The following is a 12969-nucleotide window of genomic DNA, read 5'->3' on the forward strand; positions in this document are numbered from 1 at the left end:
CGATAGACGTTGGTAAACAGCATGGTATTGTTGTTTTTTACAGACAGATTTTGTAAATAGAAATGTGCGTAATAGTCCTACTGTATGTTTGCATCGCCTTAAGTGTCCTTTGTATATTAATGTTTTGAATGAGATCTTTTTATAGGTGTTTTTTTGCACTTAATACATGCATGGAATAGTCCTTTTTTTATATCAACTCCCAAAATGGCTACATTTCAAATTATTTTGTGGGTTTGTGTTTTTTTATATAATTGTTGCATTTGAATGTCTCTCAATGTTCTCAGCTTAAAAAAAAATCCCAAAATGGCACCACTGAGGTCCATTTAGAACGTGACTACCTTTCAAATTATTTTGTGGGTTTGTGCCCGCATTTTTGAACTTTTTAAACTTGTTTATTGGCTCCTGACCTGCAACACAAAAATAGCAGGTCCTTGTGTCTGTTTTTTTTATATATATATGTTTTGCATTTGAATGTCTCTCATTGTTCTCAGCTTTAAAGCACAAAGTACAGTATTCGCCATTGACCTGTTCAGTGCCATATGATTGTGTACACTAGTCGTCCTGAATACTGCATAGTTCTATAATGATTTATGTAAGTCACTGTGAGTCAACAGGACATGAACTTCTTTATGTCCCTCCATGTCTCTTAGGGCTGGGCATTATATGGATCATGTATTAATATCCCGGTATGAGACTAGATATTGTCTGTGATTTATGGCACAAAAGTGTCATCATTTCCTGTTTTTGATAAGTATTTTATACCTGCAGAAAGGTAAAATAATTATTTGAAAAAAGTGACTGCAGGGTAAACATGGTTAATGGCTGCATCAGCGTAAATTATGTCATTTTATGATTGATGTTTGCCTTGACCCACTTAGTTATTATAGGCAATAGGCTACATTGTGTATATATTTAACCAAAAATAATAATGATGTTGTGATTATTTTATCATCCCAATGGTGATCGACGTCGAGGTATTTGGTGAAAAGAATATTGTGATATTTGTATTTTGTCCATAATGGCCCGGCCCTACTTTTTACACTGTGCTTGTTTGTTTTTATTCCGATGATGTCCCTGTTATTGCACTTGCATTTTGTGTCAAATATAAATATATATTTTAAATTGAAAGTGAAATGAGTTTTTTGGGGGGGGGGTGTGTGTGTGTGTGTGTGTGTGTGTGTGTGTGTGTGTGTGTGTGTGTGTGTGTGTGTGTGTGTGTGTGTGTGTGTGTGTGTGTGTGTGTGTGTGTGTGTGTGTGTGTGTGTGTGTGTGTGTGTGTGTGTGTGTGTGTGTGTGTGCGTGCGTGCGTGCGTGCGTGCGTGCGTGCGTGCGTGCGTGCGTGCGTGCGTGCGTGCGTGCGTGCGTATACAGTATGTGCGTGCGTGCGTGCATGTGTATACCATATCATTGCTGTCGAAAAATTGTATCTCCATTTGTTTATTCATTGTTTTTGTAAATTAATGCCCTAATTTGCCATACTAGTTCGTACATATAATGTGCTTTCACTGTTTTAAAATGTCTCAAAATAATGAAAAAAGGATAGCCCGACAGCGAGGATATACAGTATCTATATTTATTCGACACATTGTGCATGTTGAGTAGGGCTTAAAGGCTACGTCTAATTGGTCCATACAGATTCATAAGGCCCGACAGGGACTGTGATTGGCTGCATGGAGGATGTGGTCCGAGCCGGTCTGGACAGTGGGCAGCCGCTCTCCCTCTGTGAGGAGCAGCACTGGAGGCACGCACACGCACACGCACGCACGCACGCACGCACGCACACACACACACACACACACACACACACACACACACACACACACACACACACACACACACACACACACACACAAGCTCATGCATGCACACACACACATCCCTTGAAGGTTCTCAACGCCTCAAAAATGAGGTCTTGCGATACACACACACACACACTCCACCAACACACCACATCATGTTCTGACTGAGTGGAAGAGGATTTTCCCTGTCCAATAACTAGATGGCTTAAACTGTAATATCATAATGTTGGTTCAATAAAAAAAAGAGAAGGGATGTATTAGTGTGGTTGCCATAGGCAACACAATATAGTAGCCTACTTGTCCAACTTAATTTATATAGTAACCCCACAATCCAACTTTATTTTTAACCCCAGAAGTTTGCTGGACTACTCCTCCCTCAGTTTTTGCAGGCTTCGTCGGGAATCGTGAGCTTGCATTTTGCTAAGAGACACTTTGTTGTTGTTGAGATTATCTAATTAATTTCCCTCGTTGATGCAAAAACGGCAACCACACTTGCAATTTCCCAGAATTACATCATCTTTCTAATTAGTATTGTTGTAATAAGTGTTAAATAGCTCTAATATTCTGATAGTAATCAGTACAGTCTACTCTCTACAGTATAAAGCATTGGTTCTCAAAGTGGGGTCCGGGGACCGCCAGGGGTCTTTGAGGGAGTTCCAGGGGTTCCCCAGCTAAATGATTGTTAGGAACCAGCTGGACCCTTATGGGTCTGTAACTCAGAGACTGTACAAATGGAACCAAATGAACCCTGATCGGTCCATTTGGTTCCGTTTGTACACTCTGAGTTAAATCAACATTGATTTTACAAAATAATTGGGGTCTCAGAGATGTCCATGTGTTGTGAAGCATGGTTAGCTTAAAAAACCTCCACTATCAGGCTCATGACCATTTATCTCTCAATGACTCTCTGACCAAATGTCATCTTGACCCCAACAAGGCACAGACGGTATCACTTGTTTTGTGACATTTATGTCCAAAGTAAAGCCATAAATCAATCCGTTTCAACATCGGATACTGTTTTTGTATTTTAACGGCGGAAGGCTTAACTCGCCATTAAATCTCAAACCCCCACTTCCCCATGGCGCGAAGGTCAAATCCTCCGTACTTAATTCACCCAATTGTATAACTCTTGAGGGTATACAAATGGAACCAAATGGACCCCGTGAGGGTCCAATTGGTTCCATCTGTACGCCCTCAGAGTTACAAATCGTCACAGAGGATTCCGCTAAAGTTTCTCTTGCAGCTGTTTTCTCCCCCCCTCCCCTTTCTCTCTCTGTAAGCCTGCCTGGCTTTCCTGGAATCCCAGGTTATCCCGATTTGCACAGTCGCCCCCAGGGGTGTCGCACCAAATTCTGGGCCCCGGGTACAAGGATTCACTGTGGGGCCCCTGTGCTTTAACTATTGAAAAATAGCAGATATACAAGCTCACAGCGCGGCACCGAGTGCCGCGCTGCGAGCTTGTAGATCTGCTATTTTTGAAAAAAATCATGAAAATCTTTGAATATTTCAAATCCTTCTAAGGTTTTTGGAAAAATCTATGTTTCGATGTCAGTGGAGCTCAAACCTTTTCATGTGAAGGACCCCCAAAATGATATGTATTTGGCCACGGACCCCCATCTCAAAATATTTAGTTCCAGGGACCCCCCAGAAGCAAAATTTGAGTTACAAATGTTCGCTTAAGAAAATACATATATTCAAAGATTTGCACACATTTTCACAACTTTTCAAAAATAGCAGAACTACGAGCATGTATATCTGCTATTTTTCAATAGCTAAAGTATAAAATAATTAAGGCCCCTCCACCACCTTGGGCCCTAGTAACTCAGTCCCACTTTCCTACCCCTTGTGACGCCCCTGGTCGCCCCTGACATTTTGGGTAACCGCGGGATCAAATACCGTAGCCCCACGGCTCGGAGACCTTTCAACGCGCTGCCATGTGGCCCTGCTGTCGGACGCCACGGTCCGGGGCCTGTTATCCGTCCTGGGAAACCGCTTGTTAGAGTTGACACTCGATTTTATGCATTGTATTTCAAAGAGTATTAAAAGCAAATCCCCATCTCGGAGTCATGGAGAGAAGGCCACACTATTCAGCGGGCTGGATGTTGGGGAATGCAGGTGGGGAGGGGAGGGGAGGGGAGGGGGGGTGTTCGGGAAAGCTCCCAGGGGTTTGGGATTTCCTGTGCTTTAACCACTGTAAATACTATATACTGTAGTGTACTTAGTTGACCGGTGTCCCCCAGGGATCTGTACTCTACACCAAATAGCCAATTTATAAGCTCACGATGCATTCCAAAGTGACGTGTTGTGAGCTTATTTTTTGTGGACCATGCCACAATAGTTTTCTACACAACGCACACAACACCTCGCATCGCAAAGGCAAGGATGCGCTATTTTCTCAAGTTTTGTGAGACAGTCTTGCATGATGAGGCAGGGCTTTACTTCACGAAAAAGCGTACAAATTCGATGGTAGATTGGCTATTTTTTTGCTACTTTTGTGTGACAGAACGACAAAGTGGAACATTAATTTACTAAACAAATGATAAAATACAGAGATACAGTAAGAGATTTCTGCTTGACAGTACATGCAATATGGCCCTCTGGAGTGAGTGTAGTGAATTTCTCCATCAACAAAGTTGCCCACCCCTGTTCTATATTCAAACCATGTTTTACACTTCCTCTTTTTTCTTGGCTCCAATGCCTCTCTCTCACCCATCAGCTCAAACATATTTTCTTTCACCAACACTCTGCTTGTTTCTGTGGGCACCTACATGTAAATCTGGGTGCTGTGCTCCAACCTTCCCCTGCTAGCTATTAAATAATGATGACACAATGTGCAGTGAAATTCCATGGTGGGGGTGGTGGGGAGTGTTGTTTGCACGTGTTGAGTCAGGCCCATGAACGAGATCACCTTTGTTTTGTTTTCTCCGCTGGAGGGGTCAAGGGCCCGTTAATGATAAACATACGACTGTCAGCTCGCAGCGGGCCGCGTCCTGGCCAGCTGTAGATTCACACATAAGTAAAAATAAAGCTGAGGTTGGAGAAAATTGTGTTATTTCGTTTTTCAACTGATTCTGACAGGAAATTAGGTCTACTAGCCAGGATAAAAAATCTACCATAATCTGCTCACTGCAAATACCCACAGTGGCCAAATCAAGTTGGGCTCCCATCGACTTTCTATACAGGAGGAAAATACCCAGAAAAAAATCTGCTTTAAGTAGGATGTGAGGGGTCTAACTAGGGGTTTGTCATGATGCTGAATCCATTGCAAGCATTTGTTTTGCACAAAAAACATTCCTTGGGCTAAAAATGGCCCCAGAAAATGATGGTTTAGTGATGAAAAGTGATGAGTCATCACTTTTCATCAGTTTTGTGGGCGTTTTCTGGGGCCAATGAATGTTGTGCAAAACAAATGTTTGCAATGGATTCAGCATCATGACAACCTCATTTCCAACCTCAGCTTTATTTTTACTTGACTATGTTGTTGTATGGCGGTGTCACGCGCGGCGAGAACAGTCGCCACGCACGCTCACAACACGCTGCATCTATGACAGTACAATATGTTGCACTTAACCCATGAGGTTAAGTGTTGAGTCCGATTGTGCAAATGTCTTCTAAATCCTTCTAAGGTTTTCTGAAAAACGTATGTTTCTATCATCAGTGGTTCTCAAACCTTTTCATGTCAAGGACCCCCAGAATTACATGTATTTGGCCATGGTTATGGGGTTATTATTAGGCCAATACAAATTCGTATTCGTACTTTGCCTTTTTTTTTTACTCGTAAACATTTTTACCAAAAAAACTATACGTAAACAAATTAATTGGAAAAAAATATCCGTAAAAAAAAAAAAAGTATGAATGTTTTTGGGGAAGCTGCAGTGATTATAATGCCAAAACAAAAAAACAAGACAAAATACGAATATTTTCTTACTGATTTACGAGTGGTTTTGTTGGTTACTTCATCACGAATGCTTTCGTCATCTCACGCACACGAATCTGTATCACACGCACACGAATGCATGCCTGGAATCAAACGGCCAATAATCACGTGATCAGCAGAGAGCCAATGGAGTGCGGCCTTTCCCACTAGCCAATCATAATTCTCCATTCTTGGCAGCGGTTGCCATGTCTGGTAAAAGTGAGTAATCTCTGCTTTCTGTTGTTTGTTCCTCACATAATATGCCCTATATAAAACCTATATCCACACGATATTTGTTTTTAAACTATTGACTAAATTGACTAATCAATCATTTTTATACATTAAATAAAATAGAAATGCATATATTATTAATACACACGATAAAAGCACTGATAAAGGTCACTTACAGATGCTGCAAATCAAAACTAGACAATTAACCTTACCTCCGGCCCTGACCTTTTTACTGTAAATACAATATTTATTGTTTCTTATTTTTTTTCTTATGATTGATGATACAATGTGCACAATAGCCTATGTATTTTATTATTCTGTCATTTAATGTTGTAGGAATTGATAGATAGGCTACCCCAGTGTAAAAAAACACCCCAACATCTTTTTTATTTCTCTTTTTAGTTGACCTTGTATCACTGAACTGTAGCTGTCTTGTACTTTTCTTTTTAATACTTTTAGTATAGTATTCAAGCAGAAGGGGGGAAGGGGGAAGGGCGGGCGCGCAGAGGCGTTTTGTGTACTTCCGGTTCGTCCACAGACAGTGTTGTGTTGTTGTCGTCTTCGTTAGATAAAAATGCTTTCTTTTCACTTTTTTCTACTTTTATCACTTGTCAAAATACGTTTTATTTGGATGCTTCATCTTTTTACCGTTCATTTTTTTTGTTAGTGTTGTCATCGGTTTTTATTTATAAAAGGGAAACGTATGTAACTATGCTACAGTCTTCACAGCAGAGCCGACAGACAGAGAAAGGTAAGATAACGTCGCTATTATTATCATAAAATACAGCAATCTATCTATTAAAACGTTTGTTAAATGTGCTTAGCAGTAGTGTCGTTTAGGGTTTAGTCCGGGGTCTTTATTTGATGTAAAGAAAGTTTAATATTAACGCTAGCCTCATTAGCATCTTAGCTCCGTCTATAATAGGCTACTACATCATTACGGGTCCATAAAGGGTCCATTTGGTTCCATCTGGACACAAACGTACCATTACATTAAGCTGCCAGCACAACAACTTCTATAGAGTGTCAATGGAACCAAATGGACCCTTAACGGGTCCATAAAGGGTCCATTTGGTTCCATCTGGACAAAAACGTACCATTACGTGTGGTAAAAGTACTCAAATGTTTTTACTTTAAGTACAAATATCAATAATGTAATGTAGAAATACTCTTTTACAAGTAAAAGTCTGGAATTCAAAATGTACTTGATAAAATGGCTAAAGTGTTGGCATCAAAATGTACTTAAAGTGCCAAAAGTAAAAGTACTCTATGCAGAATGTCCCATTTCAAATATTTTGAAAATGGCAGATCTACATGCTCACAATGAGTCGCACTGTGAGCTTGCATTGGAGTAAAAGTACTCCAAAGGCACTCAGCTTGTTGTGTATTAAAGTACAATAATTTTGATCTGTGATATAGAGGAGTACAAGTATTGGAAATTGGAAATAATTCAGCTTGTAGTGGAGTAAAAGTAAAATATTTGGATCTGAGATATAGTGGATTAAAAGTATTGGAAATTGATAATACTCTAGTCAAGTACAAATACCTCAATATTGTACTCAAGTACAGTACTTAAGAAAATGTACTTAATTTCTTTACACCATTGTGTTACCCTTGATTTTAACCCTGTATTCTCCTTTTATTTTCAGTATAACATTTCAGGATGATGTATTCTATGGAGGAGCTGTGTGCTTTGGTTAGCGTCAAGTATGTCAGGGGCAGACATGACGAGGCAGAGACTGTACTAGAGAGCAGTGAAAGCAGCGAAGAAGGTTTGTGGGATAAAAAAAAATAGAAAGAAAAATAGGAATAAGTCAGCTCAGTTTAATGATGTGTGTAGTGATTCTGGCTGTGGTGCAACTTGTGTGATTAATTTGGAAATCAAAGTGTTTTAATCATGAATTACAATAATTAGCTGCTGTATTCAGTGTTCTAATGATAATCTGTATCTTTCCAAGATGCACTTGATTGTGACCAAGTTGATGCTGCCAGTGCTGGGTCAGCTGTTTTGATTCAATCTGGGAGTGAAGGTATGTGGTGTGGTGTGTTATGAATTATAGTGCATAGAAACACATATGTGTGGTTTTGTATTGTACCTGCTGTCCTAGTTACAAATCCCTAAACATGCACTAAGTACCCATTTTGAATTGTTGCTGTACTAGTTTCAAACATAGTATTATTACCTTAACACAAATTGTTAATCAGTATCTGCTGTAGTATCACAATCTTAAAAAGTAGCCATTTCATTAATTTGTGTGACCTTTTTCCCCTTTCAGCAGGAGAAGCAGCAGGAGAAGCAGTTGTGGAGGACTCATCAATTGAGGAGATTGAAGGTTTGTCTTTGTCGCACGCACACACACCCACTGAGAGAGAAGTAAGGTTTGTGGTAAAACAGATTAAGGGCAAAGGATGCAACATCTTGGCAATGTAATTTCTACTTTGCATTCACTGTACATTGTGTTCCTCTTATGTTTTTACCAGAGGGTTTGATTCATCATGGAACCTTAAATTAGAGTTGGATAATCCTGGTGCTGCTGAATCTGGATATGAAGGTAATATTAATAGCTGTATAGAGTCTTTCATACAAAAACATGACGCACACATGTGACACTTTGCATTATTGTCAATGCTGCATGTTTTCTATTTGACATTCAGTCTCTTCTCTTTTTCTGCAGCAGAAGTTGTTGCGCCTCACTCAAATGAGGGAGGCGAAGAAGGAATTGAGGATGACTACTTAAGTGGGGAAGAAGAAGGTTGGTGTAAAACTAACAAGTGCCAGGGAACCGAGGCTATTGGCCAGAGCAAAGCCTGACACTGAATTGCAGGTGTGTTAACATTGCATTCATTTTGTTTCTTTCTTTCCCAGATCCACTCGACCACTAACCCTAACATCTAAACGTGACCAACATGGTGATTCTTCTGGTGCTGCTGAATCTGGATATGAAGGTATTATTATTAATAATCACTGTAATAAACACAAATAGTGACTGCTGAATGTTGCATTTTCATTTTTGTCCTTCAGAATCATACTGTACATGACCAGAAAGCGCCTCACACTTAATGTGAGAACATCTCATATTTCTTTTCTGTTCTTTAGGTGCAGACAGAGTTGAGCCGGACTCAAATGTGGAGGATGAAGATTCTGAAGGAGTTGAGGATGACGACACAAGTGGGGACGAAGAAGGTTTGTGTACAACCAGGCTTAAGTCAGCCAGAGCAAAGAATGCAAAGTCCTAGCAACACTGAATTATGTCAACGTGTGCATTCTGTTTGTTCCTCTTTCTTTCCCAGATCCGCTTGATCGAAACTGGACACCTGAACGTGACCAACATGGTGATTCTCCTGGTGAATCGGAATCTGGAAATGAAGGTGTTGTTGTCATTATTAATATGGACACATTGATGCACATGTGTGTAATGTAGTATCTTGCATGGTGCATGTTTGCTATTTAACTATTTTCCTTCAACTACACATCCATACAGTACACATGTACATACCCACACAGATGTGCACGCAAGGGGCTGCACAGATACACACAGAGAGACTCGCACACTAATGGTCTGAATGACAAATTTTCTCTCTTTTTGTGACACAATATAGGACTTGAGGTGGAAGAAGACTCCTCAGGTGTTGATGCTGGTCTCTGTAGGAAGAGGAGAAATCCAGAGGGCTGGAAGAACAACATCCAGAAGAGGCGTAGAATGATAGGCCAGTCATATCTGGCCTAGGAAGAATAGAGAGTCAGTGTTAAAGGAGGGAAGAAAAATGGGTGTGTCATGTCAGTCTGCAGCCGGCCACAGGTCCAGTAAACTGCACTGCAGAGAAGTGGAAGAGTCGAAGCGAGAAGAGATCTTCAAGTACTTCTGGGAGAAATTAGACTGAGAGAGGAGAGGAAGATTTATGTTGCATCATTGGTAGAGGTGAGCAGTGTAAAGCGACGGAGGACAGGAGCAGAGAAATCCAGGAGGTCGGCATCCATTTTCTGTCACCTTGTCGTAGATGGCAGGAGACTCGGAGTGTGCCAACGCATGTTCCTGTCAACCCTAGGCTTGAAGCAGTGGTCTTTTTTGAAGTGGGTAGGAAGAAGAGGGAAAAGCCCTACTGAGGAAGATAAGCAGAAGCGGGTGAGGGTAAGGAAAGAGGAGTCTGACTTCTTGAAGACCTTCCTTCTGGACCTTCCAAAAGTTCCCTCGCACTACTGCCGGTCCTCGTCCTCTAAGATGTTAGCCTGCTTCCAGACCAGAGACCCCGCCCACTCTCAGAGCTGAGTCTGAGATCAGGCAACTAAGATGTACCTGGAGCCTGTGTTCAAGTCCATCAATCACCTCCATGCAGAGTATATCCGTTCCAGTGCAGACCATGGCATCCAGGCGCTGTCAAGGCAAGTGTTCACCAGAATGTTTAATTTTTGAATTACTCTCTTTTTCACCCGAAGAAAGACCAGTGTGATACCTGCTGTGCGTTCAAGGCTGGGAACATTGAGGCTGCCACATGGAAGGAGCACTGCAACAAAAAGGACACTGCACAAGCCATGAAGCAGAAGGACAAAGACGAGGCAGGTGAGAAGACCTTGGTGACATGCATGGATCTTCAGGGGCTCCTGCTCTGCTCCTTGCTACAGGCCTCATCCCTCTATTTCAAGACCAAGCTCTGTGTCCATAACTTTACCATGTATGACATGACTTCACATGATGCATCAAATTACTTATGGCACGAGGGTGAAGCTGGTCTCTCTGCCAACGAGTTTGCTTCGTGCATCGTGCACTTCCTCGAAGAACATCCCTCTTATGATGAGTACATCCTGTGCACAGTGTGATTGAGAGAAGACTGAGGAACAGAGACATCTGCGTTCCAGCTGAGTATGTCGTTGCCATCCGGGAAGCCCGTACCAATCCCAGGCCATACCAAGTGAAGTATGTAGACCACACTTTCTTCAAAAACTTCAGCCAGGTGAACCTCTGCAAAGCCATCCGCCCGGGAAAGGTCACTGGGGATCCCACCGTGCATGACCTCCGAGCAATCAGGTATTTGAATACATAATAATGACATGGCTGCGGAAACCAAAACAAACATTATTTAATGAGTATTAAAACCTGACTTTTCTCCCCTGTCACTGTCCTTGTATTCATCCTAGGTACAACGTTGATGGCAGTATGGAGTACAAGATCGACCACTCAGACGCCTGGAAGCCCTACGAGTCCCCATCACTGAGGAAGAAGAGCAACATCACAGTGTCCCCACTCTACACCTGCCGCCGCACCATTAAAGCGATGAACTTCAAACATCTGCAAGAAATGAAGCAGGTGTTGCCCAGTGATTTCCATGGCTTCTACAACGCCCTCCGCCATGAGCACGAGGAGTGATGGTTTCTCTGTTTTTCTCTCTCTCCGTCTGACATCACCACATAGAATCGCAAACTTGACTGAATGGACACCTTTACAAGATTTCATATTTAGATTGTAATTAGAGAAAAGACAAGATGAGTGTTAAAATGTGTTAATTTTCTTCTATAATTTTAGCGATTTTGATTACATTGCTTTCAGTGCTTGGCTAAATATGTATTTTTAGATACAATAAGTCCATTCAAAAAGAGGCACCACAATCTTTCATGGGCAGATGTTACTTATGGGGGCTAGTAGTGTCACTGTAAATTGTAATAAAATAAATTGCCAGCTTATTGTGTCTAAAAGGACACATTTAGGCACTTGCACACATGCACTGAAATAAAGTATTTAAAATCGCTAAAACAATAGAACTAAATGAAAACATTTAACTCTCCCATCTTTGCTTTTCCCTAATTACAATCTAAAATTATGAAACCTTGTATGATATTCTTGCTCTGGGGTGGCATCGTTACCAAAGTTCCTAATTCCCACTGGGTTCATGTTCCTCCCTGCCTGGACAGGTGTTATGTCGACAAGTGTTCTGCTCAAAGTGTCCTTCTCCCTCGTACAGTCTTCACTACCTGGAATCCAGCCACCCGCTTCGACTGGTATCTTCGCATTCAACCGGACTTTATCACCCTTTTTCAGACGTTTGAACGCAGATAGTATCCACAGTGTATCCAAGGAGGAGTATCTACTTTGAAGTACGCATGCGCCGATATCTCTCGCCTTGAATATTATTCCCCTCGGGGGAATCGAACCCAAACCGTGGGTTTATTGCATCCGTGCTCTACTGATTGAGCTAATGAACGGATGATGTTACTCCTTTTGTGTGCATTTATCTATTACGTGGATAGTGGGGTAGACGTGCAGTGGGGCAGACGTTGATAGTGAGGGACTGAATATTTACTATTCTGTCCATAACGGCACGTAACTCGGTAACGCGGCTGAGTGGGATTGGGCGGCGTTCCCACCGCTCGTCGCGGCAACTCGGCTTCGCTAGCGCTCGCCTCGGTGGCTCCTCACGGGGGTCATCGCCGCCCAATACCGCGCCGCTCCGTCGGGGTCTGTGGCGTGGAGCGTTACACCGGGGAACAGAGCATGGCTGGCTTCTAGTTCGAGGCTGGGTTTCACCTCAGGTTTTATTTTTGCACTCCTCTGAGGTTGACCACTAGATGTCGTCATTTTACTACTAATATCTCTGCATCTGAGGATATTTTTCTCTGCTTTTCTCTGCATTCATTGTGGGATACGGGATATGGATATCCCAGTATGCAGGATATCTCAGCATTGAAGCCTCTGAAAGCACGTGAATATTTTGCATTAAGTGCGTTGATATCATTCGAATCAGGTGCACTGATCCAGCACACAGTGGTTAATGTGTGTCATGTGTGCTCTGTTACTGTTTAAAAATAGTTTAGGGCAGTGCAATGTTTCTTTATTTGCTTATTTGTATTCTTATTTATTTGCCCATTTCTAATATAATTACAGCAGAATGCACTTTTGAGATGTTGAAATTTGACACCACAGTAGGGACATCTATCTTCATTGTTGAGGTCAACTTAGCCAATGAGTCTAGCCTTAGTAGGTTGAAGAGCGTTGTAGAGCTGAACACACACTTAACCTATGGTCCTTCCAT

General features: G+C 41.7%; 1 protein-coding gene across 1 annotated transcript; it reads left to right on the forward strand.

Moving 5' to 3' along the window:
• The first annotated feature begins 7300 nt into the window (after nucleotides 1-7300).
• LOC308295888 (uncharacterized protein) lies at nucleotides 7301-12375 on the forward strand. The gene is made up of 10 exons (XM_080738962.1): nucleotides 7301-7718; nucleotides 7905-7976; nucleotides 8223-8279; nucleotides 8428-8498; nucleotides 8622-8699; nucleotides 8813-8892; nucleotides 9044-9130; nucleotides 9238-9315; nucleotides 9547-10970; nucleotides 11081-12375. Exons 6-9 carry the CDS (start codon nucleotides 8854-8856, stop codon nucleotides 9649-9651), a joined length of 309 nt encoding a protein of 102 aa, XP_080595088.1. The 5' UTR covers nucleotides 7301-7718; nucleotides 7905-7976; nucleotides 8223-8279; nucleotides 8428-8498; nucleotides 8622-8699; nucleotides 8813-8853; the 3' UTR covers nucleotides 9652-10970; nucleotides 11081-12375.
• The last annotated feature ends 594 nt before the right edge of the window (nucleotides 12376-12969 follow it).

This window comes from Nannobrachium achirus, assembly GCF_963921795.1.
Source record: "Nannobrachium achirus genome assembly, chromosome: 12".
Taxonomy (NCBI): Eukaryota; Metazoa; Chordata; class Actinopteri; order Myctophiformes; family Myctophidae; genus Nannobrachium; species Nannobrachium achirus.

Bases quoted from the DNA above. Each gene is read 5' to 3' on its own strand.
- LOC308295888 (XM_080738962.1), top strand. From the start codon at position 8,854: ATGGTGATTCTTCTGGTGCTGCTGAATCTGGATATGAAG. The intron at 8,893-9,043 runs GTATTATTATTA...TCTGTTCTTTAG, and splicing joins TGCTGAATCTGGATATGAAG to GTGCAGACAGAGTTGAGCCG. The intron at 9,316-9,546 runs GTGTTGTTGTCA...GACACAATATAG, and splicing joins ATCGGAATCTGGAAATGAAG to GACTTGAGGTGGAAGAAGAC.